At 37.8% G+C, this 27,500-nt stretch overlaps 2 protein-coding genes and 2 long non-coding RNA genes across 4 annotated transcripts in view; 2 read left to right on the top strand and 2 right to left on the bottom strand.

Moving 5' to 3' along the window:
* Window positions 1-3,466: 3,466 nt before the first annotated feature.
* On the bottom strand, window positions 3,467-4,387 carry LOC149036434 (uncharacterized). The gene is made up of 2 exons (XR_016182016.1): window positions 4,250-4,387; window positions 3,467-3,833 (listed from the first exon to the last, which is right to left on the bottom strand). It is a non-coding gene; the product is annotated as an uncharacterized LOC149036434 (long non-coding RNA).
* LOC149036433 (uncharacterized) lies at window positions 3,830-9,551 on the top strand. Its single transcript, XR_016182015.1, has 2 exons — window positions 3,830-8,639; window positions 9,295-9,551. It is a non-coding gene; the product is annotated as an uncharacterized LOC149036433 (long non-coding RNA).
* A 3,597-nt stretch (window positions 9,552-13,148) lies between these two features.
* LOC113684645 (octopamine receptor beta-2R-like) lies at window positions 13,149-15,052 on the top strand. The gene has a single exon (XM_089190653.1). It carries the CDS (start codon window positions 13,542-13,544, stop codon window positions 14,499-14,501), a length of 960 nt encoding a protein of 319 aa, XP_089046779.1. The 5' UTR covers window positions 13,149-13,541; the 3' UTR covers window positions 14,502-15,052.
* The window catches only part of LOC149036432 (D-aspartate oxidase-like), a 14,120-nt gene continuing 1,670 nt past the window's right edge, over window positions 15,051-27,500 (bottom strand). Inside the window, exons 2-10 of the mRNA XM_089190652.1 lie at window positions 27,472-27,500; window positions 26,221-26,300; window positions 25,828-25,893; window positions 23,721-23,775; window positions 23,444-23,545; window positions 22,994-23,079; window positions 17,771-17,891; window positions 16,664-16,777; window positions 15,051-15,526 (exon numbers count right to left, since the gene is read on the bottom strand). The exon at window positions 27,472-27,500 is cut by the window's right edge and continues 92 nt beyond it. Coding sequence (XP_089046778.1) covers window positions 15,410-15,526; window positions 16,664-16,777; window positions 17,771-17,891; window positions 22,994-23,079; window positions 23,444-23,545; window positions 23,721-23,775; window positions 25,828-25,893; window positions 26,221-26,300; window positions 27,472-27,500 — 770 coding nt within the window. The 3' untranslated portion in view covers window positions 15,051-15,409. The remainder of the gene's footprint in view (window positions 15,527-16,663; window positions 16,778-17,770; window positions 17,892-22,993; window positions 23,080-23,443; window positions 23,546-23,720; window positions 23,776-25,827; window positions 25,894-26,220; window positions 26,301-27,471) is intronic.

Below are 27,500 nucleotides of genomic sequence, written 5' to 3'. Positions count from 1 at the left end.
TTCCATGTCCGATGAGAACTTACAAAGTTTCAAAATACGCTTAGGGAATATAACACATCCGACGAAGTACTGGAGAAATATATGTGTGGAGTTATCTGCTCCGGTAGGGAAGGGTCACTTAAAAACTAAGAAAATAGCACACATAAAAAATATTGTCTCGTGTGACCCCATATCATCCGGCTTTTCTTAACCTTAAGAATATACTAATAATGGTAATTGAACTGAGTGGAGTGCAATTTGGGCTGAAATCACAAGTGTGATTTCAGACCAAAGTTGCACGGCACTATTAAATACAGCACTTGGTCAGTTTAAATATTTTTTTGATGCAATACTGAGCTAGTTTGAAATTAAATTCATCCTTTTTTGGGGAGGGGGGGGGGGGGAAACAAGAGTTTTGGAAACAAAGGTTGCAAAATTTGCCACATGATACTCTTTGTCTTTCACTTTCCTGCAATTAGATTGGTTACTTTATACAAGCTTTGAAATTTGATTGGTTGTTTTGTTTTTAGTGTAGCCTCCTCACTGGCTGGGAAAATGATATGATAAAAAATGGTGCGATTCGTGAGTAAATCGCACCAATTAGAGCCAATCAGATTACAGGGACCACCAGTGATTTCAAAATGTATGTAATAAATGGCAAAATGGTGCCTTAATCAAAACCAACGAACTTAATCACATCGTAAAGGAAAGTCATGAAAATATATTTGGTCAGAGCTGATCTCTGAAGGCAGAAGTTAAAAAACGCACGTGGATGGCAGGGGGTCTGCAGGCCCGTCAATACCTCAAGTTTTCATTAGTCACTTGCTTCTTGTTACCTGGACCTCTCGCAAAGCTAGTCGACGCTTTGATGCACCAAAATCTCTGGAAATTGGCTATAGTCAGACCTTTGACGCTAGGACTATTCTTCCTGTCATTTTACAGGTTGATGTTTTCCGTCTGCTCCGTGGCTCCACCTGTTGGAGCGCGAGACGTGGTCGACGGTCCCCGTTCCAAAAAAAGTGTCTTGAGAGAATTGCTATAGAAACCACTATTCAACTACCCGGAATAAACCACTGATGATTTCAGAAGACTGCCACTTAAAATTCAAGACCACAATGTTTTCAAATCGCTCGGATGCACTTGGATGATAAACCACAATGGAAATTCCACGTATCTAGATGGCATAGCAAATGGCGGACTAAGCGCTCAATGTCGTGTGGTTTATGGCGCGCCTTTCCGGTCAATATTTAAAACATCTTAATGTATGATGAATTATTTCTATTTCTGTGCCTTGTTTTCTATTTCTAAGGAACGATTCTTGCGTTTTCTGTCATCTTTCGTCGCATATTTTCCAGGGTTTCATGACCGAGTCGTCGTTCTTCGTACCAGGTGTTTTAGGCAGTGGGATTGAGCTTCTTGTAGATCTTTCATCCTTTGAAATAACAGATCTGAGTTTGGATTTAGATGGCTGAAATACAGCTTCAAGACTGCAAGAGGTCAGGCCACAGTGGTTCCATATTTATTGTGGACTGAGCTAACTATTTTTCCGTCTGTGGTATGTTGCTTCAGGTAAGAATTTAGCGTTTTATTAGCTATACTGAATTAACGGTTATCGCAAAGGGAAAATTTTTTGCGCAGCGGTAATGACTTTAGATTACGGTCGAGGGCCGCTTGCACTGACAACAAGCTAGTTTGTCTTTTTTTGGTAAAATTGGTGTCTTTTCTTCTCACGGAGACGTAAGACTTCCGCAAACATTTATTCATTTGTAGTACTTCCATACTTTCGAATTCTGTGGTAAATTCGTTTTGTTGTTGAAACCATTCTATAGGCAGAGAAAGCATTGCGCATATCCAGTTACAATCGTTTTGATTACTCTTATCGAGATGGGTAATCAATTTCCTCAAGCATTTGACTGGGTTAACTAATTTCAAAAACGATAAACTTCATATCTTACCTTTGAAAAGTGTTACGTCAAACTTAGTAGCGTCTTTTTAACTCGTGAATTGCGCGCATGCGCAAGAGCGAGTTATAGATATGATGTGGGGAATAGAATTCGCTCGCTCGCTCGATTGGTCGATTCCTGTAAACTTTTTTTAGATTTTAGGCTTTTGAGTGCATTTGATAGTTTTTGGCGAGCAATAAACAGACGAAATGGCGACCTTTGTTGCTAAGAATAGTGGTGGGGTGAAAAAGAAGCCAATGATAATCTTAAAAGAGTTTTTTTTTTCGTTTTAGTTTCAACAAGCGGCGCTAGCGACTGGCAGGCATGCAAGGATTCACACTGAAATAACAGAACAACCTTCGTTTTTCATAAAATTGTAATTTACAATCCTTGAACCTGAAAACAATCCGAAGATTCATTGAAAATATCACTTACTGCTAAGAGCTCGGAGTTTACAGATGTTCACAACTTTTTCTGTTATAGCGTGAGATTGAGGACAAAATTGATCATTACGTTTCGCCGCGTGTGTTTTTCCTGTGTGAAGCAACAGAAGATGCCGGCGACTGACGAAATAACAAGTTAACACGAAAATCAAATAACACCTAAAAAAACAATTTTAGCTACTGATTTTCAGTGAATTTTTAAAGAACAATTTTCTTTTAAGTTTCAAGACAATTTGAAGATTCAACATACATACAACGTACTAAAATGCGAAAGTTACACACCACAAAATTGATAAATAGGCCTGAAATGAAATTCTATCTTGTTATTGATTATACGTTGCCTAGCACGTGACTTAAATCTACCCAGGCGGAGATCAAAAATGACGGTGGCAGGCTTGGCTTAGATATATCACTCAAAACTCGTTCCCGTTTGTCTCATTTGATGTTTTCATTAAGACAGTATTGCCTTGATTTTCTAATATTTACAACGAAAGACAGTAAATTTCACTTTTCACCCACATTTACTTCCAACCTTTTCTTTTGAACCAGAAACAAAAATGATAGACGTTTAAAACACATGACATCATCCACCTTGTAAAATGTAATAGCTGATCATTTCAATTGTAATGCCTTCTTATCCCAACGTTACTTTGTTTCTTTGCGACATTAGCGAACACTGAACTACTGCTTGTACTCTAGATATGACAATCAACCACAAAATTCCCTAAACCAGATAACATTGAACATAATCTAAAAAATCATGTGTCAATTCACGAGTTTGCTCACAGAGCACTTTGATTTATTCTGCGGTACTGAATTTTCTTTTATTGCGTTTATCTCTTCTTCAGATATGACGCCATCTTCGACCAATCATAGCACGTGCATCTCTATAATTACCTAAGCAATTACACAAAAGGAAAGGAGCGTACCGCGACTAAACAAAATTGGTAGGTAGGCAGGTAGGTAGGTGTTTGTTAAAATCACATTGCACCCCATAGGTTGAATTACGCAATTGTTTGAATACTAAGATTCATAAAAGGTTTATAAAAGATTTACAAAGGATAGCTTGACGGTGTTTGAATCAGTGCACACGTTTCGATGTTGTTGTCTTTCGATTTTGTTATTTTTGTCGTGGTGTGGTTTAATAGTGTCTTTAAGGAATTAAAAGTTGAGTTCTCACAATCGAAATAAATATTACCAGCTATAATTATACAACAGGCCTTTAATTCGCTGAAAAACCTCTGGAAAATATTAAAACTGCTTCCTAAACATGGAAACTTGAAACTTTCATCAGCTAGTGAACCGATAGCGCCAAACAACTTAACTGCGTTGCCAGGATTTTGGTCTTATTCCAACGTTCACCAAGATCAATGAAGCAGAGGCAAATAAGTGGAGGTAGTCCTCGAAGCAATTTTCTGAAAATGTCATCCAGGAGGTACTACGCATGAAATCGTGGCAAGATGTGGCCCTGAAGAAGCAAATCAATGAAATCTACCATGAAATTCGTCGGGAGTGTTTATTCTTCCGTTACTTATACATTCTGAAAACAATGGTCCTCCACAAGAGGCAGTATCAGAAGAAGCGCGGATATTGAAGTCGATGAACGTATTCTCAACAAATCATCTTATCAACCAGCTTCCTTCCAGAACCTCGTACTGTGCCGAGGTCTTAACATTGACCAACAGAAGAAACGAGATGGCATTGTAATCTCGGAACCGGACAAAGGTTCAGAAATTGTCGTCATGAACAAATTTGACTTCGTTCGGTTGGTTAGTGAAACGTCTATCAACGATGAAACAAAATTCCACAGGGACATATAACCAGCTACACCCTTGCTAAATGGTTTGACGAGAAAATAAAACCCCTGCCTGTTAACAAACATACCTACTCTGAAGTATTTCAGTTTTCTGAAGAGAACCGCGAGGTGGATTTCAACGAGGCCGATATTTTGATATTGTGCGAGTTGTTAGCGTTGTTCACGAACATGCCCCTAGAAGAAAAGATCCAGATTCTCGCGAACAAGGCCTTCACCTGGAATCGGATCAATGAAACCACAAAACCTTCACATCACCCAGAAAGACCATGTTGAGCTTCTAGAAGTGGCTACAAAACATCAACTGTTTCATTCTATTTACAAACACGACGCCATTGTCACCTGCTGATACAAACAGTGTAGAGGACGCGTATCATATAAGAGCTACGTAATAGACCTCGCTCTCCATAGAGTCTCTGTAATCAGCTTCACCATAGAAACTACCTTTCATCGGAATGGAGCTAAAAAAAAAATGGAAAACGGCTAAAAGCATGTGTCCGCAGCAAATGAAGGCCTTCTCTATCAAAGTCATTTTGATTCCCTTTAGCAACAAACCCTTCTAATGACTGTTTTAAACCGTGTCCACTGTCTCTCATTATCACCACGTTGGTGAAGAATATGACAGCTTGCGAGGGATCTTTTTGAAACTGAAGTACCCATAGAAGCTCATTAATTCCGCCATAGTAAGATTTATCGAGTCGTGAAACCAACAACAACTTCGCAATGTTCAGGCAAATGCACTCGTCTGGATTATTCTGCCATTCAAGAAACAAAGATCAGCCGAGGTTGTATAAGGATAGCCGTTCAATCTTGGAAAGAAAATAAACAGCGATCTGCGCCCAGTTTTCACAAGCAAGAAAATTGCCGACGACATCAAAGTAGCAGAAGCCAAACCACCATTAATAGATGTACAATGCGTTGTGTACAAATTTAAATGTGATCTGTGTGATGTGGATTATGTTGGCTTTACCCCGACTCCCCTTCCAACGCATTGGTGAACACAAACACTCAACTATTGGCGCCCACAATCAGAGGAACAAATATCTACGCGAACAATTTACCATCCTTAAGGAAAGTCGTGGGCAATTTGAATACTCTTCATCTAAGAAAAGAAACCTAGACTGAACACTCAGCTTGACTCAATCAAGAGAAACTATTTAGTGCTAAATTAACACTCTCTACTTTCAACATTGTATAGTTATTGACGACATGCAATGAGAGTTTGTCACTCAGTCTTAGTATTTAAAGATCTTGTAGGAATCTGACTTTTAGAATCTGAAAATGATGACCAAGTCATTGAAACGTTATTTGAAATTATTATCGCATATTTTTATTCCTATTCGTCTTTTGTTTGAGCTCTCATGTTCCTATCACCAGCCAACTTTGTAAGACTCCTGTTTTGTGATCTTTATTGTATTGACTACTTGCAGATTTATACATGTTCCAGTCGCCAGTATTATTCGATTGCCTTGCTTCCTTAAGAAATGAGTCCCTGCATCTTAGCTGTTGACGTCTAAGGTGCCTCAATCTCCTGCGCTACACGTTTTTGACACAAAGGACCTAGATATCCTACAAAACAAAAATGTTGTCCCTGTGGACCTCAGGAACAATAGATCAAAATTTGTTTTCATCTAAATTTTCATATAACGATAATTGATGGTGGGAGCTTTGTTGCGAGGTCTGAGTGACTCACTGCGTTCGTAAAGACGAATACCAAAAACTGGGGCACGATCACTGAGTCCAATATCCTTTATTAAGATGTTTTGGACTCTGTCGGGATCATTTGAAAATACAAAATACAAACAGTATCACTAATTGGGCGTGTTGTTTGGTGGATGAGTAGCTTAGAGTATCACTAATTTGACGACTAAATGTTCACTTGAATTTAGTTGGTATTAAAATCTCCAAACACTTTAGCCTCCATATATTGTGAGTAAATTGCTTCAAAATGCAAAATATTCCAGTGACCAATTCAGAGACCCTTTAAACCAAGAACCAGGTCGACGAAACGTTCAGGATCACAGTATTGATCTTCAATAGATAGCGAGAATTCATCGCCGAACAAATCATCATCAGAAGAAGATAGAGAGCAGACCTATACTTTAGTCAAGGACACTTGTAGCAGGACCAGTATTTTGCAATGATTTCTCTGTTGCTACATAAGATGAGAAGCCTGAATAAGACCTTTACCCTAGTCTCAGCAGGATTTGAAACATGTCAGGATCGACAAAGGAGACTGCTTTTCGAAGAAAAAAATGGTCATGTGACAGTCACGTGACATGCTGTCGTACCATGTGAGCAGTCAAATTGTAGGCAGGTACATGCTCATCATTTTTCAAGAAGGGTTTGGGGCACTTCGGTGGAAGAAGATGAAATTTGAGGTCAATTTCTGTTTGAGCTTCGTTTCCATGCTGAGTGCTATATCATGGTGTAAAACCCCATTTATCTCGTTAGCGGTACCACAATTCGGGACTACATGGTATTTTATATTAAAGAGCAGGTATTGGTCTATCAGAATCAGCTGTCAAACCTTTTCTGTCGGGTGGGTTGAACGAAACCAGTTTTTGTTGGGTCTGGCTCCTTGACAATTATAATTCAAGTTCGTGGAGACAGGGTTTTGAGTGAAAATAGACTGGAAAGAAATAGACAGAGCGATCAAAAAAAGCAAGAAGTAAAAGGCGTAAAGCGAGTCGAGAAAAAAATAAGAGAAATTTAGAAAGGACGCCAAAGTAGGCAGAATACGGCGAGAAGAAAGCAAAAGAGATCAAGAAGAGGCATAAGTAAAAAGGCGAACATCTAGCGAAGAGCAACGTGAGAAGGAAATACAAAGAGCGTCAGAAAACAGACTGAAACGAGGTGTTAACGCTTGTGTAAGGCCGCATGCTGTTATAACCATTTCTTCTTGTTATAACCGTTACTTATCACAATCAAAATCAAGACCTATTTCAAATGAGAAAATTCAAAAATAGAGAGGGAGAAGAACTTTAAAGGAAAAGGAAAAAACAAAACTAGAAGGAAACCAGGTAGATGATCCCCCAAAAAGTTCCGAAACGTCCAATTAACAATTTTGATTTTGCAGGCTCCGCTTTTGTAAATCGATGTGCAAATACAAATCAGTACAATCCATCAAAAAACCCGAATTCAAGTATCGGTTTTCGGTTTTTATCTTTTCAGTTCACTTCCGATACCGCCCCTTGGAAATTCCCTCTTTGCCAAAGTGGTGCACTCTAACCAGAAAGGAAAAGAGGAAATATTTTCAAACTGAAAACGTCTGTGCTTAAGAACGTTTCTCAAACAAGAGACGTGGATTTGAAATTGAAGCTAAAATCCGCAGTAGCGCAGATTGAACCTTGAAGCCGCACAATTTTGGGGGAACCTAAACTACTTTATGAGAACAGAACCAAATTATGAAATTACGTATTGATAAATACAAGTCTAAATGATAATAAAATGATGAGAGGAAGAGATGACTTTCACCTGAATATTACTGATTATGTCGATTGCTAAAATATGCTTATATCCTATTCATATCCATACCAGAATTACCTCTTCAAAATGAAATCTTCTTCATCCTGATTAGTTTTTCTTCGTCTTGATAAATAACTGGGATTTCTTACTTGAAATCCGAGAATAATTTCCTTTTAATTCTTTAATTACAGCCGTTCCAGTTATTATTTCTGAGTAAACACCAATATCGGGAAAGAGGTTCCACCTTTGTAAAACAATCTTCAATATAGAGTCACCTTTAATAATTGTAAAATTAATTTCCGATTGCAAAAATCAAGTGGGGTATGAAATTAAATGTGCCAACTTAAGCTCAGAGTAAACATTTCGACAAAAACAGTTAACAATGTAGAAGGAAAGATGAAAAAAGAAAATTATACCGAAAAGGAATGGGTATAAAATCTCGCAAGAAAGATTTGTTGAGCTGCATCATAATTTTGACACTTTGAAGATACACTTGCGTTAAAGGTAGGTAACTTAAAACTTGTGTAGATTTAAAATAGCGCTCAAAAGCTATCCAGAATGATTGCTACTGTCCAAGCTGCATTTAGAGACACTTTCGTTAGTGCACTGCTCTACGTATGGTCATCTTGACAAACTCCCACATTCTTCATCTCTCAAGTCTGCATTTAGGACACATTTCCATAACTATCATTTTCCATCCCTAGGCCAGGCAGGGCTCTCCCTACATGTAGTTGGGAACTCAAATAGTTTTTCTTATTCTCACTGACTATTCTGCTGAACTTGATTTCTCGCAGTTTACAATGAAAAACATCAAAGAACGAGTCGCTTGCCTAATTTTCTTCGTGTTGTGTACCTTAACGACCAGGAAAATAGTATTGGGACATTTTAGCCTTGGACGAGATATTAAAAAGCCTATCGACCAGGGGCCATCAGTATACCCAGTAAGAGCCTTTCAAAGCGAATCAGCACTCCGAAAAATACACCGCACAACAGGTATAGTAAATAGATATTGGCTTGGTTTTCATTTACTGCTTGACAGGTCTTGGGAATACTGAAGAGGACGAAGTTTGAGTCAAATAATATTTTCTTAACTCTGCCTATACCTGAATTCCTCAATTCAACTTAATTTTTTAGTTTATGCGACTAAAATTTGTACCCAGTCTCAATGTTAGTGACCCAATTAAACCCTACAACAATTCAAATATTGGGTTCCATCACCGTTTACCCAAACTATACCCTGTTCTTGACGTGGAGACGTTGCTCTTTAAATAAAAATTTGCATTCAATGAAATGCAGGGTAGCAAAGTTTAATAATGACGTCAAACTTTTCACGCTAAATTTAAGATAATTTCAACCCCACAAACCTAAAGCATTTCTAAATTAACACAAAACTATAGGATACTCGAGTGATTTCGCAGTGTTTACATAGTCTAGCTACACTCGTTTACTTGTAATGGAAAGGACACTTTAAATATTTGTCCCTTTGGGAAGTTTAAGGGTTAGGGGCTGTTGAAGTTCAGTTTTACAACATCAACATGGGCCCTAATCTAACTGTCAGTTACATATTTAACAAAAAAAAAAACCCTTTTCGTAAGAGTACCGATTCAGCAGAACTCTTAATCATTAATTGTTATTGTCCTCATTTTAGGTGAACAGGTAGTTACAGAGCAAAAGCAAGTACGATGCAGAAAGGATTAGTAGTTCAGATGATTTGCTGAACCAGAGATGTTATTGGCTAAAGTTTACAATAATTGTCTGCATAAATATTATTCCGTATCTTATTCTTTCTAGCATTGATTATATAGGTTAGAGGGTAGTTATTTGAGACGAAATTTACTTAAAGCATACTAAAAAAGTCTGTAAAAAACCACTGGACTATTGAAATTAAAGTTGCAAGTTAGCGTATTAACAGACTTTATTAACCTCTGGTGTCACATGACGAAAGTAAAGAGTACAGTTAAAAAGTCGTTTCCGCATGACTGTTAAGGGCGAGGGTTACTTTATCATAGTCTACCATTTTAAGATTTGTTTTGTGTGGAGCATAGCCTGGACAGGAGAAACTGTAAATATGGATGAATTTTTCTCTTTTTTTCTGAGGTTGTTTTACACTAAATTACAAACACAGGATGCACTGCGTTTTGTAGCGAAATAAACCGCGCGCAGAACTGATTATCATTCTACCTTTTCAACGTAAAGCAAATCACCACGCTAATTTTTGGAAGAGCTAAATTCGAAAATCATCCCCACTTCGAGCATTTCCAAACTGATTTCCGTTGGTTTTTTTTAGAGACTGACGTGTTTTATAGTGTAACTAGTAAACATTACGTGTCCTTATTGAACTATAAAAAATCGGCATTAACAACCCTAAGAAGCAACTTTTTTTTTTTCTAATGTTAGCATTAGAACATTCTAATTGTTTTTATAAGATTACATGATTTAAAGACCAATCTTTTTGGGATGTCTGTGTACAAAGTTTTGTTGCCCTTGTTGTTGCTGTAGCTGCTTTTGGCATATTAGTTTAAGTAGATATTCAGCATGACTCGATTCCGTCAAACGAAATATCATAAACACGTCTCCTTGAAACTCTAATTTATCCGCAAAATAAGACTAACGCCTCCGGCCATTGAATTTGAAAGTTTGGTTCGATTACTTGAGAATTTTATTTCGGTTTTAGCTTTCTTTTTTCTTTTTTTGTCTCACACATAGGGTTTTAAAATATCTGGTAGAGGTCCCACTGTTACCAAGATTTTGTATCATTTAAATCAAATTTTTCTCACATTACGTGTAGTACCGTTTTGGGGCATTTCTGAACAGTTAACAAGCAATAGACCTTTTTAGCTTTATGGTCAGTTTTCCTGACCAATTAAAGTAACAATTTCACGAGAGAATCCTGATGATGACCTCGAACCTCTCCTCATAGCTACCCTTTCTACCCGTTAATTAAAACTCTCAGCAAGGCACATATGGTATACATGAATTGAAAATTCCTCAAGGTAAAACTGAAAAAGTATTGATCTTGGAAACTCAGCATCAGCTAATTCTACTAATCGAAAATCTTTCATGCCCGTGAAATGGACAGAGGAAAAGGAAAATGCATGATTTCATTCAAAAACAAACTTCAACATTAGGGAAAGGATATAGTAGTAAGGAACCTGTCAACTGTTCTATGTAATGTTAATAATCAAAGAGGAAAGTGTCACCATCTGTCATCAAGAAAATGGCCGAGAAAAGATGAACAACTTCATATTTACTTAGAATTTCACCTCTATCTGACTTCTTTTAAAGATTTAGATTCTACCTAACTCAAAAAGAGAAATTCCCAGACTTTTCCCACGCCTTTAAGAAATCAATTTTTTTTTCTTAATTTTCCTGATCTCTGACAGTCATGCCTAACATTATCGTGCCGGAAACGAAACACTATTCCTTTTTGAAATAGCCACTGGTTGACTATAGAGACAATGAAGGACAGGCACCATCTTTCCATCTCCTATTTCGGCTGTCTACAAAATAAAATCTTCGTCTTCGAAATCTTCCGAACACATTTTGGTACTGGAAGTTACTTTAATTATTAATTTTCATCTTTTTTATCCTAAAGTTCCACATATGTTTTAAAAGAAACCCAAAAACACCTTTTAAAATCGAGACAAGACGACATTATTTTTCTGACCATTTGCTCATGCAGATCTAAACACAAATTCGTGCGGCTCGTAGTTGAAGAAATATAGCATGGATACTTAAATTCTGAAGCTTAGGATCCTTAGCATATATAAGAAAATACAAATCCGAATTTGCGGAAATTTGTGGCAGTTACAGCGCAGCGGTAGTAGACCATTCTTACGCTTTGCAGTTAGATTGTTATGGCCGCGACTGTTGTTAACCCATTTCGGACCGGGTAACCGATCTAGGACGTATGAAGCTAAAAAGGTCTATTATATGATGAGGTTGACAATATCATGAATTATCAAAACCTAGCTTAGGGTCCGAGATAACTGCGGAAGCTGAAGATGAGGCAGATAACATAGACACGAGGAAAATCATGTTGATATCATGCGAAAACCGAATTCAATAATTGTTTTAACATACCATTTTTAAGCAATCTGCACTCCCCCTGGGTTTACAAAACTTTTAGACAAATACACGAATGAGGGGCTTGAAAACTACCAAACATGAACTTAATATCCGCTGCAGGCATTGATTTTGTCATGTCATTTCACATGCTAATAAATAATGATTGAATGCTCACGACCAATCAGTTTTTTCATGGTAAGTCTACTATTTAATAAGCAGATTTCTTAGTAATACAATATTCAGTCCACAGTTGGCTCTTAGGTTATAAAGGGCTTGTATATTACTCTCTTCCTTTATTCCACATGAACGATTATTATATCTGACTGTTCTCAAAACTAATAAATACAACGTTAGAATAATTTGTATTTCAATCCAAAGATCTTAGTAGGAGAAATTACTCCTCGTGCAATTCAATCTCTTGTGGTCAAGGGAACTCATTTTCCCAAAGTTAATTGGGATAACACAGCAAATGCCCGTCAATTATTAAAGTAGGACAGTTGGTTTGACAAATGTAATGCCGGCAGAAGTCACTCAACGTGTCGACAAAATGGCGGAATGGTTAAGATTTCATTCTGATGTTTACTCAGCGCTACATTAATTAAAGATCATGTCTCAACAATGACTATGCCATCTCTCGAGGAAAATTTTGAACGCCGGTAATTTTATCTAATTATGTGTGAGTAGTTTTAGGTGAGTTTGTGATTTAGTCTTTCAACAGTGTATTACCTTGGAACATAATGTGCCCTTTGAAGTGCTATGAGCTCTTTACTTTATTCCTTTCCATTTTCACTTGTTTACAAAAAGAAAAAAATTAAACTGACTGCGGGCAAAAGTAGCCTTTTATTTGCGCGCTCAGAGGGCACTTTAAAACCATACGGTTTGAGATAATATGAAATGACTTATAAGAAGACAAAGTGATAAAAAAAGGTAAAAAACAAACACATAAATACCATAGTTAACGGGTGAGTCATCATTAAATGCGTGTTTTCGTGTTTCAGTACAAGAACTACGAGAGTCGAGACGCAAACGTCATCAAAGCACTTACTCAATAAATGCTTCTGGCAATTTTCTCTTTCCTTCGTTTCAAGAAAAGTGAAAGAGTTTCACTTGAGTGTTAGACGTCTTTTGAAAAACTGCTTGTTGTGAATGAGACGTCAGCACATAAATGGATGAAACTCTGATGAACACATCATATTTTGTTCCTTATTTCAGGCATTTTTTTTTTTTTTTTGATAGCGCCTGTGTTTTGCGAAGAATTTTTATGGATTATTTCTGAAGAACACTAGAGTTAGAGTGTTTTTTAATTAGCACTAAGGGTTTTGAAAAACGTAGGACGTTTAAAAGAATTGTGATGTGTTGAGTTCTGTAATATTTTTTTAATGAAGCCCGCCTGACTTGGGAATACTGATGATAACAGCAACACATTAGTGTTTAAATATTTAATATTTAGGTTTTCTCGGGAAAATGTGGTCAAAAATCAGTAACTCCGCCTGGAGGGACGACGTCATAGTATATAAGTTACGCTACGGCTGTTTTCGGAGGCAAGTCATATTAATTGAAACTTAAAATCGAAAGCTTTCGTAAGACTGTGATGACATCCGTCAACTGCCTGCTCCCTGACGACGAGGCCGGTTTAGTTTTCAATTATTCATTTCCTCTTTTCCAGCATTACAAGCAACAGAAAGCAAAACTTTGTCTTTCCAGTGACCTGAGGAGCAAGCAGGTGCTGGTAACGATAAGGCTAATGAACAAAAACCCCAAATCTACTTGAATTCATCAAACAATCGCTGGAAGAAGGAGATATATCTTTTCCGTGAACAGGACAAGATGTCTTCACAAGGAATAACTAACACCACAAAGGATCAACTGCTGCATGAGCAGCGAAAGCAGGAAGTTTTACCACAACTTCTTCCGATCAGCTTATTCATCATTCTGACAAATATTGTGGTATTCATTCTCTTCTGTTCCAAACCAGAATTACGAAAAGCTTCGGACTATCTGCTGTTTAGCTTGGCGATTTGCGATTTTATGAACGGTTCTTTAAACATTCCTCTTTTCATTGTGATCTTTATTCCAGTGGTGGACCAAACTCAATATGCTAGCTTTGTTTGTGCCATGGAAGTCTCACACAATTTCGTCGCCATTGCAGCCGCTTGTCACATTTTCCTGATAACCGCTGAGAAGTACATGGCTATCTTGCGTCCTCTCAAGTACCACGTGATCAAGAAGAAGACAGTGTTTTTGGCTATTGCGGGAGCTTGGCTATCATCAGCGTTGTTAGCGGCCGCACCAATTGGCTGGTTTTCCTTGAGATTAGGTAAGAATCCCATCGGATTAGTCTTAGAGACCTCATTTAACATCTTCTGCCTGCTTACGATCTTCGCGGCTCTATACACTTTCATCATTTGTGCGTATGTTACCATATTTAGGAAAGTCCGCGATAGGAACGCCAATCAAAACAACCGACAGAGATTTAAAACACAAAAAAAGAGGAGGAACGAATACAAGTGCTTTACAGTTTTTGCTACCATGGCAATCGTTTTCGCCATGTGTTGGCTGCCGTGGTTTACCTTGCGCCTACTTTTCTCTTTAGTTGGTCAACGTTTGATTACGCTAAATTATGCTGATATGGAGGCGGCTGCACACGTCATCCTAATTGTGAGATACCTTACTTCGGTGGTAAACCCTTTACTTTACTCATTCTTCAAACAAGACTTTTGGGGAGCGCTGAGGAGATCAGTGTTGAAGGTGTTCAGGAATGTTAAGAGCACATCACGAAAACGATGACAAGAAAGCGATCGTCGACTTCAGCCGTGAGCAAGCAGTCAAAATTCCCGGAATCCCGCCCAATCCTAAATCCGAGGTGCTCTGTACCTAAACCTTGCACCACGTGGCCTGGGGCTCGTCCCTACCAAGAGGCACCTTCCGTTTCCGAGCAACACCTCGTACTTTATTTCACTCAAAGTACGCAACCAATCCTCAAAGACAAACTGTCAACTCCAAACTCTTCGAAAAAAGAAAAAGGAAAAGTTCAGACCTACTCCTATCTTGCGGCTCATCGTTCACCAATAGGGATACTGAGGCCCCGTCCACTGCGGGGTAAAAGGTATTACGCGGAAGATTCTAATTATATCGAGTTCCAGCTATACCACACTCCCTTCATTTCGGGTATCAAGGCGTGGACCATGAAACCTTCCTTCTTTGGTTGGACTATTTACGAATAAATGTCGTGAAAGCAAAGAAAAAAAATTATATTAAAACTACCACTTACTTTAAACGAAAACATCATGCGAGGAGCCAGTGAGAAATCAAATAAATGACCGAGAAAACTGAGGCTAGGTTTAGATGTTTCATTTATTTTGTTAGAGGGACTGACAGTGACATGAGGTAAACAAATGCAAACACGTACTACTTCCGAAACTCGTTTCAATGTCTCCATCCTGAACTATTAGTTGATGGTGTCCGAGCGGTTTGAGATGACTAGACTCCTAATCTGTAACCTATAAGCCTGATACATCATTTTGAACATCATTCAGTACCCAAATTAATCTCTCAGTCAGCTGTCAAAATAAATCAATTTTTGAGTGTCACATAGTTTTCACTTGTGGAGGGAGCTTTTTATTCTGAATGTTTGTAATATGATGATTATCGATGAGATGTAGACGAAGGTACTTTAACTTCAAAATCTTTGACTTTCAAAGTTTTGCTTTGTGCCCCTCTGCGAGAAATTGAAGCACTAAGTCAGTACAGTCTTTGGCACAACCCCAGTGTACTGTGAGTCCTCCACCACCGTGACCATAATTATGGACAACCTACAAACAGCAAAAAACCAATAAACCACAAAGAAAAACTTAGTTTATAACTGGCTATCACAAACTAGCTTGCACTGCAGACGTAGTTGGACATTTTTCAGTAGAGCAGACCTAAGCATAAGAAGAACAAGAAGTGCGACTAACACTCGAGAGGAGGAGCACTGTTCTGGCGTTCATACATGAAGGTGGCTATCCGGTTAGTCACGTTGTACATTATTGCTGCGTTACACTAATATGCCGCAATGATATAAAGCAACGGATCACCACGTATGCCTGCACTACCTCATGCACGAGAAAGTTTCTAAGTAACTCTAAAGAAATCGAACTGAATGGCCCTTTTTGTCAGGTTGGTTTCCTTCTCATTCATGTTTCTCACAGCCGTGGTTGTTCAAAGTTCTCCAACAAATTATTTATTGCAATCTGTGAATTGTCTTCTATTAGACTGCGAGCATTACATCCCAACATCGTGTAACTGATAAGTTCATGAGGTGCTTTAGAAGTTTCATGACGTTCTATGCTCTTCGATGCACAGTCACAGTGATAATTACGTAATTGTCCTGTATTCTCGGATGGAATACGATTTTTTCAGTTACAAAGAATGTATAATTCAGTTATCAGAATGCTGTGTGAAATGGGAAGTTGACTTGCTTCACAATTAGAGATTGACTTCAAGTGTGAACAGGAAAGTCGTGATTCGGAGTTACTTTTTACCTTTCTCGTGTATGAGGTAGTTTCCTGCACATGATACAATTTATTGCTCATGCACGAAGCAATCACATATGAACAAAACTTTTTCATGACTCATATATGTGGGCTTTTAGGGCGCTCATCCATGCGTGATTGTTAAGCGCATGTTGGTGTGTCTGAGATACACAAGGACAAAACCGTAATGTGTTTGGCAGAAATGTTTAAAGAGCAGAAAGGATTGCAATATACCTAGCAATAACCCGCAAGCATATCATGTCATAACTTCGAAACAAAATACCATCCATAGTAACGGTCAAAGTTATACAATACATAGCAAAAAGAACGAGTTTGTGTGGACACCCAGTGGAAACTGAACATAATAGAATGATGACATTGTTACTGTTACCACACTATCGAAACATACTGTCTAATGATAAGTTCCAAGCTTACTTTCAGGGTTTTTTTATTTCCAAGATTGCTGTTAAATTTCATAACTTCCTTTTCAAGCCTGACAGTGGGTCGACCAGGTCGTAGTCCAACCCACGCCTCCAACACTGGAGCTCGCTAAAAGAGAAAAAAAAATCAAACTTTTAACACGGGTTAAATTACTCCGATGGGTAACCCTTTTGCAGTCAAATCTTTCCCAGCGTTCGCATGAAGAACGTTGTCAAGCCGGCCGGCCCTCCTTGTTAGGTAACCCTGACTGATAGCTGAATTGATCCGGCTGAAAAAAGGTTGAAATTTCCCCATTTTTTTAATGTACACACCAACGCGAATTGGCATTTTCACCCAGTCAGTCATATGGTCCTCAAGCTCCTGACACTTGCTAAATTGATGATCTTATCGGAGGGCAGGAGGTTCGTCAAATATTAACTTAGTATACAACGACCTCGCGAACTATCGAATTCTCTGATGCTCATCGACAGAACTTCAAACTACCAAATCCCAATTCCTGAGGGTCAAGTCCTCTATGGAGAATGAATTTTGTCTTTGTCCTACCCTAATAAAAACAAAATCTCTCTCAATTCGATGACCGAGCTCAAAATTTATCGTATTCGACCTTGTTAAAAAGAACTAAAATAAAGGTCGGATTGTTTGTTTCATCGGTCACTCTTCTGGTGACATAAGCCCTCACAATTGTAGAGCCATCAAGTCTTCTCGATGAAGTACAACGTATAGGCCCAAGGTTTCACAGGGTTTTTCTTCTGTGCCATGGGCTTAAATTCTCATTAAGATAACAAAGATAAAAACATTTTTGTCTTGAGAAAGAGTTCGGAGTCGTCACCGCAAGTATCCGTTTCCACTTGCGGAAGGACATCAAAATTTAATTGCCGAATCGCACACTAAACCAAATAACAAAGAATTCCTATTCGAAAGTATCAATAACTTGCTCAATAATATCAAATAATTGATCTCTGCTCCAACACTTCTCTATTCCATACACTCCACAGACTAAGATATTTTCAACTTCTTCTTCTGCATTTGGAAATTTGACAAAAAACTTCCTTTAGATTTGACATATGGCAAAAGAGTCTCAGTATTAAATGATTAACTCACAGCGAGACTAGGTACTAGTTCTCTTGTCACTTCCAGAATGTGTCGCGTATCATCGGCACTTATTCTTGTGTCTGAGTTATGATGATACCCAGTCCCTCCAAGAACAACTTCACCATTTGCTCTGGGGAGAGAATGGCAAAGGTAGGTTTCAAAATCAATAGCTGCTTAAATCTCTCTAATTTTCTTCATATGTCCGATACACACCAATGGATTCTGATATAAAACGTGGTTTTGCGATGGAATAGGCAAAATTATATTCGTGACACCTTCCAACGGAAGGTGTGTTACCGGAAGTCAGATAAACATCACGGAGGGCAGAAATGTTGTCCGATGGAAGCCGATGGAGTCTAACGGAATCCAAAAGAGCCCATCGGAATAACCAGAAGCCTAGTGGTAAACCTAAACTCAGACAATTGCAGGATATGTGGAGTATGCCTCGTCATTACAGTAATGAAGCGCAACAGCTCATCTCAAGCGCGGATGACTTAAAATATACCTCGCTTCTCAAGAGAAGAGCGCTCAACACAGACGAATACAGTATATGCAAAGTATGCCTCGTTCGTAAAGCCATGAAGTGAAACAACTCATTTCAAGCACAGATGACTTGAAATATAACTTGTTTCTCAAGCGTTTGAGTGAAACAGCCGTGTCCATCGGAATGACTAGAAATCTAGTGGAAATCCTAAACTCAGACAAGCGCAGTACATGTGAAATATGCCTCGTTCTTACAGCAATGAAGAGCAACAACTCATGGTAAGCGCGGATGACTTGAAATACACCTAGTTTCTCAAGTCTTTGAGCGAAACAGCGCTCAACACAGACAAATGTAGCATACGTGAAATATGCCTCGCTTTAAAGCCACGAAGCAAAACAACGTATTTCCAGGGCGGATCACGTGAAATATATCGTGTTCTTCAATCGATTAAGCGAAACAGCGCTTTGCACAGACATGTGCAGTATGCGTGAAATATGTCTTTTTCTCAAAGGCATGAAACGAGGTTGTGAGATGTTGAATTCGATGGAAGTGAAACCCATTTTATTTTTTTCCTTTTCGAGGGGAACTAAGCCGGCAAAAACAAAAATCAAATGGCACAATGTTAGTCACCAGAGATCACCCTCTTAAAGAATGTCGGCATTTTTTTGCATTCCTATTATTTTATTACAATCGATATGTCGAGCAGATCGAGAATTGGAAATTTGCCATCGAGTTACTCCTCCCATGCTGCCAAATGGAAGGTATTGCATAAAAAACCCAAAATCCAAAACGGAAAAAAAAGGACTTCAAATGTTTGTCTTCTACAGCGGTCGATTTCACAAAGAATGCATCTTTAAGGGATGTGAAATCTGAAATAATTGGTATTTTACAAAACGATGAAAGTCTATTTTGGATTATTTTTCTTGAAAGCGCGGTATAAGTATTTGTAGGGCTGCTCTGATTAATATAGCCAATTCGAAGATGGTATAATTTTAACGGGTTTAATGACGTTGTTTGAGTTCATTCTACAATTATAGCTAAATAATCCTACATTCGGGATAACTGGTACTTTACTCCACATTTCCACGTCTACGTCAACATTTGGTAGACGATCATTAGGTCAGTTGCCGTATAACGTTTCATATGGCAACTATATTCTGATGTGTATTGTAGATGTAGAAGATTTAATGATAAAAAGCCAAGTTATGTAGCCGTTTTGAGTAAGAACCTTGCAGCTTATTCAACCGTGTTTCTAAATTTGCCGGTTTTTTTAGTTTTATAATCTACAAAAAAGGTAACTCTCTGCTGGCATGTAGAGTGTTATGTAGCTCCCGCCAATCAGATCGCCGCATTAGGGTATGTATCTCGCACCAATCAGATTACCGCATCAGGGTATGTATCTCGCATCAACCACATCACAGCATTTGGATATCATGCACCAATCACGGTGTTTGGGTATTGTATTCTCGTAACTTATGTCATGGAATCAGAGGGCTGGGCTCATTTGATAAGTATTATGATTGTGGCCTTTGCAAGAGCCTCGTCGAGTGAAGTCAAGATTTATCGGGATAAGAAAGGTTGGCATTCATTGTTGTGTCATTTTTAAGTTAAAACGTGTTTTTCAACTCCTTTTCTCACAACGAACACGCCAAACAACTTCCATTCCATCAAGTAATATGAAAACAACGTTCAAACTTCAATCAGAACATACCCAATCATTGCACTACATGAACATTACGCAATTTTTCACGCGCTTGAATTGTATTCAACCAATCAAATCCTATCTTGCCACGTTAGACTTCGCTCCATCACATGCCTTTCCTTGTAAACAACCTGCATTTTATCACGTATTCTAGTCGCATTATCCAATACCACTGAAAAAAAATTGACATGAAACTTTATGCTACTGATAGTAGCGTTTTAACTTTTTCTGCGAATAAAATTCACTATCAGCTACCTTGGAATTAACCCAATCGCGCGTTAATTCTTTGTTAACAACCTGCAGATTATCACGTATTTCACACACAAAGGGTAAAGTCCACAGAGGCAACAAACAATCAAGGAGTCCTCTCTGAATAGGATCCTTTTCTCTTGCTCAGTGCATCTTCCCTTATACGAGATCGCAATGTCTTTGGTTAGGGTCTATTGAAGATACAACAGTTTCAGTTTGCTTTTCGCAGTAAAATTACATGGAATTATAATTTTGAGGCGACTAACTGTGGACAAATAATTTTGATTTTCTTTCTCGTTGGAGGAACGGCTGTAAGTGTAGTCCGAGTTTCGCAACCGTTATTTGGTCTCGTCACGCAACGGCTCTCTTTCCAAAGGGAATAGACGAGACCAAACAACGGCTGCGAAGGAGAATGCAGTTGGCGTAGCACCGATGCATTTTAATTTTTGCTCATATGTAACTTATTTTTTTCTCAGAAGTATTTAGACAATAGACCACAACAACATACCTATGCGAGTTTAGATAAATTACGTTTTTCTCTTTCTCTTGAAGTGAATGCGATATTTTCGTTCTTTTGAAAGTTATGAAAACGTTACGAACACAAAGTGTCCCATCTCGACCTACCCAGCTAAGAAAATATCTCTTGCATGCAAGCATGCCTATATTTTGGTTTGTTCATCACTTATGCATGCGTTGTAGTCGTTGGTGATGTGATTTACGTTTTCTCTGAGGAGACCGATTCGGTAAAGGTTGCTTCAGAGCTATAAGTGTTTCTTATCACGCAATCTTTGTTTTCCTGAAATCAATTGTTTATGTGTGAAAAGAAATTTCTTTTCTTTTTTGTTACTCTTTTCATCTGTTAAAAGGCGGATTCAAGGTAGGCGGAAAATAAGACTAGGCAACTATAATTACGCATGCAATCTACGAGAATAACTGTGCAGGGTTTATCATCTATTTCATCCACCAAAATTTGTGCAAAACACAGATTTACAAGTGAGAATTAATTACACTACATCACTCGCAAAGGAAAAATAAAACACTTTCAACAAAAGGTGATTACCTCTCGTGCTTGAAATTATACCAAAAAAAACGGGGGGTGGGAGGTGGTAAGCACAAGAACTATTGAATTACGGTGTAAATTTCATCCTTTCAAAAAACAGATTGGTACAGAGTTATTAGTTCCCTTCTAACTCTGGTTTAAATGAAAATTCCAAAATGTCTAGTACAGATTCCGCTACTGAAGACAACGTTTTCATTAAACTAAACTACTATCAATTTAAAACAGGCGTCTCGTGAAAGTAGATGTTACGAACAACATAAATAGAGGGGGAGTCTATTTCATTTGTATAATTTTTTTTCATTCCGAGACCCGAGACTACTTGATTCACGCGCGGTCTTTTCGTTTTCCAGAAGTCAAGCACATTTGTTTGTTAAATGCAGAAATACGACAACAGCGACACTTTTAAGTTAGAGCAAAACCAAAACCCGAAGAGATCGTTTGCAATTGCAAGAAGAGAAATGCAAGCCATTAATATTTTGCTAGCGTGGTCATGTGTTATTTTTCAGCGAAAAATATAAAAAAAGAATGTTTGTATGTTACCAAATTGTTGTTTTCATATTGGAATTAAGAGTGAATCCTGGAAGTTTTTAAACGGTATTCTAAACTTTGATTCAGAATGCACTAACTCTTTTACACTGTAGCCTAAAAAAGCTAAGAAATGTTTCAAGAAAGTTAATTGTAAACACCCCATATTGAGTAGTGAATATGCCTTATTGACCAAGCGTGTTTGGTCAAAATGGCTGGATACTGGCCGAATTCGCCTTTGCATTTTTATGTCGAGATCCAAAAAAATGCGAAAAAAAAAAAAGATGAGGCTACTCTCCTGCCATTTTGACCGAATAGGCTTGGTCAAGGAAGGATTTCTCATCAAGAAACCAGAGCCGGGAAAGAAAGCAAACCTTGTTTAGCACAATAAAACCACGAGGCGTTTATATTTTCTTTATTTTGACTGTCTTCTGCCGCTTTTTGAGTCTCAATTGCTGACGCTGTCCAAAAATTACTAAGTAAGTACCAAGTCAATTTTTTCTCGTACGCGGGACCACAGCGGGCAATCACGAGCGTGTAAGATGAGCCCATCTTGCCTGCTCGGGAAGCCAATCAAAACACAGGATTCAATTCATATTACCTACGGGTGCTGCCAGCGATATAATAACATGCAATCTTGTCATAGCAAGAATTTAGGGGTTAGACAGTTAGTAAAGAGGACAAATGATGAGGGAAAGGAGAAGGTTTGGACCCCCTGAATTACCCCTGTATCCGCAATTGATTGATATCCTTTGGCTTCTAAAGAAGCCTTCTTTGCTGGACGTTGCAGGTTTTCTTAATTGGTGAAAACTCTTGGACCTAGTGTGGATAGACTTTTCATGACCATAAAATTTCGTAATGGAATCATCGTGGCTGAGAAGGTGAGTTAGACATTGATTTATCACGTACAGGCCTGAATTCTTTTTCAGGCCTTAGAACTTCGTTGAGTTCATAGCTGCAAAGATCCGACCATTTTACATAAAATTGTAAGTGAATATACATCACATAGAAGCATTAACATACATTTTCCGATGCAATCTATTTGTGTGTATTGGGCAACCCTCATTTTCTTCTCCTCGCTTTATCTTCAATATTCAATTATAAGGAATGCAAATACGATGATGACAAATGAATGAGTAGATTAAAAAACGAAGTTCCATCTAAAAAAACTCCTAATGAGTCAAGGCCTAAAAACATTCTACTCCGCCTTACTGTGGAAGAATATAACAGTATCTCTCCTGTTTATGAAGGTGCTTGGTATCCTGTGCATAAGCTTCTTTTATCCATGGTGCATACACCTAGAATTGGCGGACAAGGGATATTTTTTCACACATTATTCAAATACAGTACCACGAAGGAACGTATTATCAGCTGTTTCTACAGTCTTCTCTTCATGCGGACAAAAATGTATCACTGAAGGTTGTCGTGAGCGTTCATTAGATGTGGCATTTAATGACAGTTCATTAGATGTGATTGGGCTCCCTGATTAAGAGCATGACTATGTGAGAAATCAAGGAGCAAGAAAGCTCTATTCATACAGAATTCCTTCGCTATCACAGCTATTAGTACTTGGAATTTCCGAAAGGAGCGCTATCAATGCTTTTGGAATTTAATTAGGATTTTCAAACACAATTTGAGGTTTGCCATGAGACAATGACTTACTCTCAATACTTGACCTCTCACAGGATCCATGGAAAAGTCATTCACCAATTCTTTTGCTCTCATCCCAGAGCAATTCACAACAACATCATAGACACCTGCAAGCTATAATATCGTATTTATTTTTAACGTGCAGTTGATCCAAAAAGGTCCACACATTAACCAAACATCAACAATGGTGTAAAACTGGCATTTTCAGCTGATGGAAGAACATATGCATGGATATAATTCAGCAGAGTTAACCAACCATACTTATTGCCACATTGTATAGATGTCTCACCTCTTTCAGTGAATCTAGCGTTTTCTTGATAATGTCACCACCCAGATGCTTGAACCTGGACGAATACATAATAATGCAGTCATAATTTTTGTTTTATAAAAATTTATTAACTACCACTGACATCTTCCCTGTACTCAGAGGACATTCCATTCACATCTTCACAACTGAAGGTTGGTAACCGGTGTAATTAACATGGCAAAACAAAAAGGGTTTTATTACATTTACGAACGTTACTCAGGTTGAATTCAACTTTTTCTGAGGAGGAAAACATTTCTCGTAATGAATCTTTTTAAAACTGTTAAAGTTTGTGATATTACTATCCGGCCTCGTGCACCCGCTCAGTTTAATGAAGATATCCCAATAGCTAAGCAAGTAAGACGAAGGGCTGAAAAGAGTATGAGATGTCAGTACGAGATTGTGCGAAGATCTAGTGCGGTATGAAAGAGAAAGAGATCACTTTGTGCATTTGATGAACAAGACACATCCATTCTATCACAACCAGTTCATTGACGATAAAGGGGCCGATAAGAAGGCTGTTCATAGCAACCAAGAGTTTGCTAAATAAGCAACTGGATACAACTCTTCTGTCAGACTCTGATTTTAAAATGCTTGCAAATGATGTGTTGTGAGGCAACGATTATCAATATCAGACAGAATTGCGTCACTCCATCCTCTATCAATGCCTGATTCTGTATGGCAGGTGCATAACGTTTGCGAAACTGTATTCTGTGACTTTCAAAGTCAGGCGGTTGGATCAATTTGTGAAAAAGAAATCATGTATTCTTGGTCTTATACTGTCATCTTTGTAATTTGCATGTGCCAAATTCACTACTTCCGGTAATGGTTAAAAGGTCAACCTTTTCTTACAAACTGTATACTTATATTCACCGGAGGCGATTGTTAACTCTTGCTGCTGTGTTACGATTACTGTAGAACGGCAAGAATGCATTTCCGAACTGAAAATATTGATAAACTTTCTGCTAGTCGAATTCAAAAGGATTTGAGTCAGCACTTGATAGGAAGATTTCGATTCGAAAATTAGAACACTACACAACCTGCGCGAAATGTTTGGGTTGCAGTATTACGAAAACCTAAGATTTGATCGACTTTGCAACAGCAAAATAACAAACTTTTTAAATGTCTTTTAGCTCATGGAAGCCTTTGATCAAATTACAGTTAACTTTGGCCGATACTCAGTGAACTCAGTAACCTGCTTCACCAAGATGCCAAAGCTTAGATTCCAGACAATTAAAGCTGATTAATTTACTTTACATGGTCTCACAGGGAATGAGTACTGATGATAAGAAAGTTGCTCACCTTACTACCCCCTGTTAGCTTGAAAATAACAGATACTTTATATAGTGTAGTTGTTAGCATTAGGATGCAAATTGTGCTTTTCGATCACTTATTGCCACACTTTTTCCAAAAATTTGGTCAATCTCTGTTAACCTGTCATCTGGGCATTTCCCACACAATGGCATGGTTGCCAAAAGTCAAGGAAAAACTTTTGAGTCAGGGAAAGTTTGCACTGATCTTTGATCAAGTCAGGGAAAAGTACAATCACAATTAAATCTTGTCCAGAGCCTCTTCTTGATGAGCGATATGTCACTTTTTTCAGTTGATATTGTTTCCTGTCGTAAAGCAAGTTCGACTTGGTTTGTGAATGAAATTTTGTCCAATCATTATGTTTATTTCAAATTTCAATATCTATGGTACATTTCCATGCATGAAACGCGTTGGTTTGGTAGAATATTGTAAAATCAAATTGAAATGCAAACTGATGTTGGGTTTTCAAGACAATAAATAAGCATGTGACTTGCTTAGAGCATGGATAAAGAAGATGGCTATGTAGGGAGGTTGGACACCATTATCAGGGTTCATATGTGCAAATATTAATTTAGTTGATCAGGGATATTCTACATTTTTCAGAGAAAAGTCAAGGAATATCAGAAAGCCACGGCTGTGGCAACTATGCAAGGGTGAATGCCTAGGTATATAGGTTAAACTTTGCCTGATTTAGAAAGAGCGCTATGCAGTTTCATTCTATTTAAAACTTTTGATAAACTGAGGAGATACTACAAACATATGGTGAAAAAAAGGATGTTACCTTTCTAGAAGCCATGGATTATAATACTTTCCATTCAGGAACATGACTCTACAGGAGAAACCAAATCTGTTGATTAAAAGAAAAAAAAAGTGAGTAACCATAAGAACTAACTACATTCACCCTTTCATAGAATTAACAAATGAAATTAAGATGAGTGATAAACATTTCAGTGTTTAAACATGAGTGGGGACATTAGGCGGTTGCGATGAAAATCCTAAGCTCTTATTCTGCCCATTAGATCTTCTGTTTTGCCATGTCCTGGTTGCCGTTGCCATCCTGGTTTGCTGGAGGTCCCATCTCTCTCACAGTCACTCTGCACACAGTTTACAATTAAGTCATTCATCTGATGAAAAATGATCACTATAACATTACAAAAAAAAAATTCCTACTGACTTGGATGACTGAGGAAACTTCTGAAGTTCTTTCTGAGTGAGAACATGATAACCATCAACAAGATCTTTCCAGTGGGGTTCCTGTTGGTTGGAAGGGTAAGCCAAATTTCCCATGTAGTGCAAAATTTTCACAATGCATTCAGTTAATAAAGCCACATTTCCCATAGAAAAGACTTGGAAAACCCAACATGATCACAACCAGTAATATTAGTCATCAGAATTATAGGCATTCAATCACTTGAAGAATCTTTTGGAAAGAGCCAATCTAAAATTTTATAAAGTTTGCAACTACAGATCTCAAAGCCAAGCATAGTATTAAATGGTTTTAACCTTGAAAGAACTTAACTAATTGAGTCTCTCTGGTCTCTCCAGTCACTGTACAAAGCAATCAGCAAACTTTCCTGAAATTGTGCCAGTAATTTGTTTGAAGATTTTTGTTACGATCACTCTATTTCAATTCATCCTCAGATAAGCTATATAACAGTTTATCTAGTAACCATTTTACATTACTGAACATTCAAAAAACAGTTGCTAGATCCAATCATTTTAAAACTTTGCCTTTTTTAACTTTTTTTTAAAATTTTATCCCTGTACTTTCAAGTGTTAGCATTAAATATCTTTTTTCACAGGTAAAATCAGAGTGACTGTTGATAATGGCCAATGCATTCCATCCCAAATTGATGCCTCCAGGCATCTTGCTATTTACCTTAAAACACATTGTACAACCCTAAATTGAACAACAGACCCAGCAAAACTAAATGGACTACAAAAAAATTTTCCTAATGAGAGTGGATGCTGGCGATTCTCAGCTCACAAGGCAAAAGTCACAGTGCCAAGTTAATTCTGTAGCAATCACCAAGGGTGAGCCAAAGTATTTAAAAGTCCTAAAACAGTTTATTTTTTTAAGGTAACATATACATGTACTGAGCACCACAAGACTTAAAACAGCTTAAAGGAAGGCATGTAGGTTGTTTCAATTATCCTTAAAGTGCAACATGAATGGACATCCAAAGCAACATGTAAACTTTAAAGACTGAGAGTTGCAACTTGAGGTTCACACACTATGTGCAGACTGCAAACTCATTGTATGCAGACTGGCCTAGAGTTACTTTTGTTATTTAATGATACACATGAGTGTGTATCATTAAATAACAAGTAATCCTTAAGATATTTATTGATATATGTAGTTTGTAGGTATTGCATAACTAGTATATATGTGTAAATGTAAATCCAACTAAATTAAAAAATATACCTCTGCATTTTCATCATCAGAAAGGGAAA

The sequence above is a fragment of the Pocillopora damicornis genome, chromosome 12, assembly GCF_964200805.1.
Source record: "Pocillopora damicornis chromosome 12, jaPocDami1.2, whole genome shotgun sequence".
Lineage (NCBI taxonomy): Eukaryota > Metazoa > Cnidaria > Anthozoa > Scleractinia > Pocilloporidae > Pocillopora > Pocillopora damicornis.
Note: the sequence above shows the minus strand (reverse complement) of the source record. Positions and strands in the feature narration are given on the sequence as shown.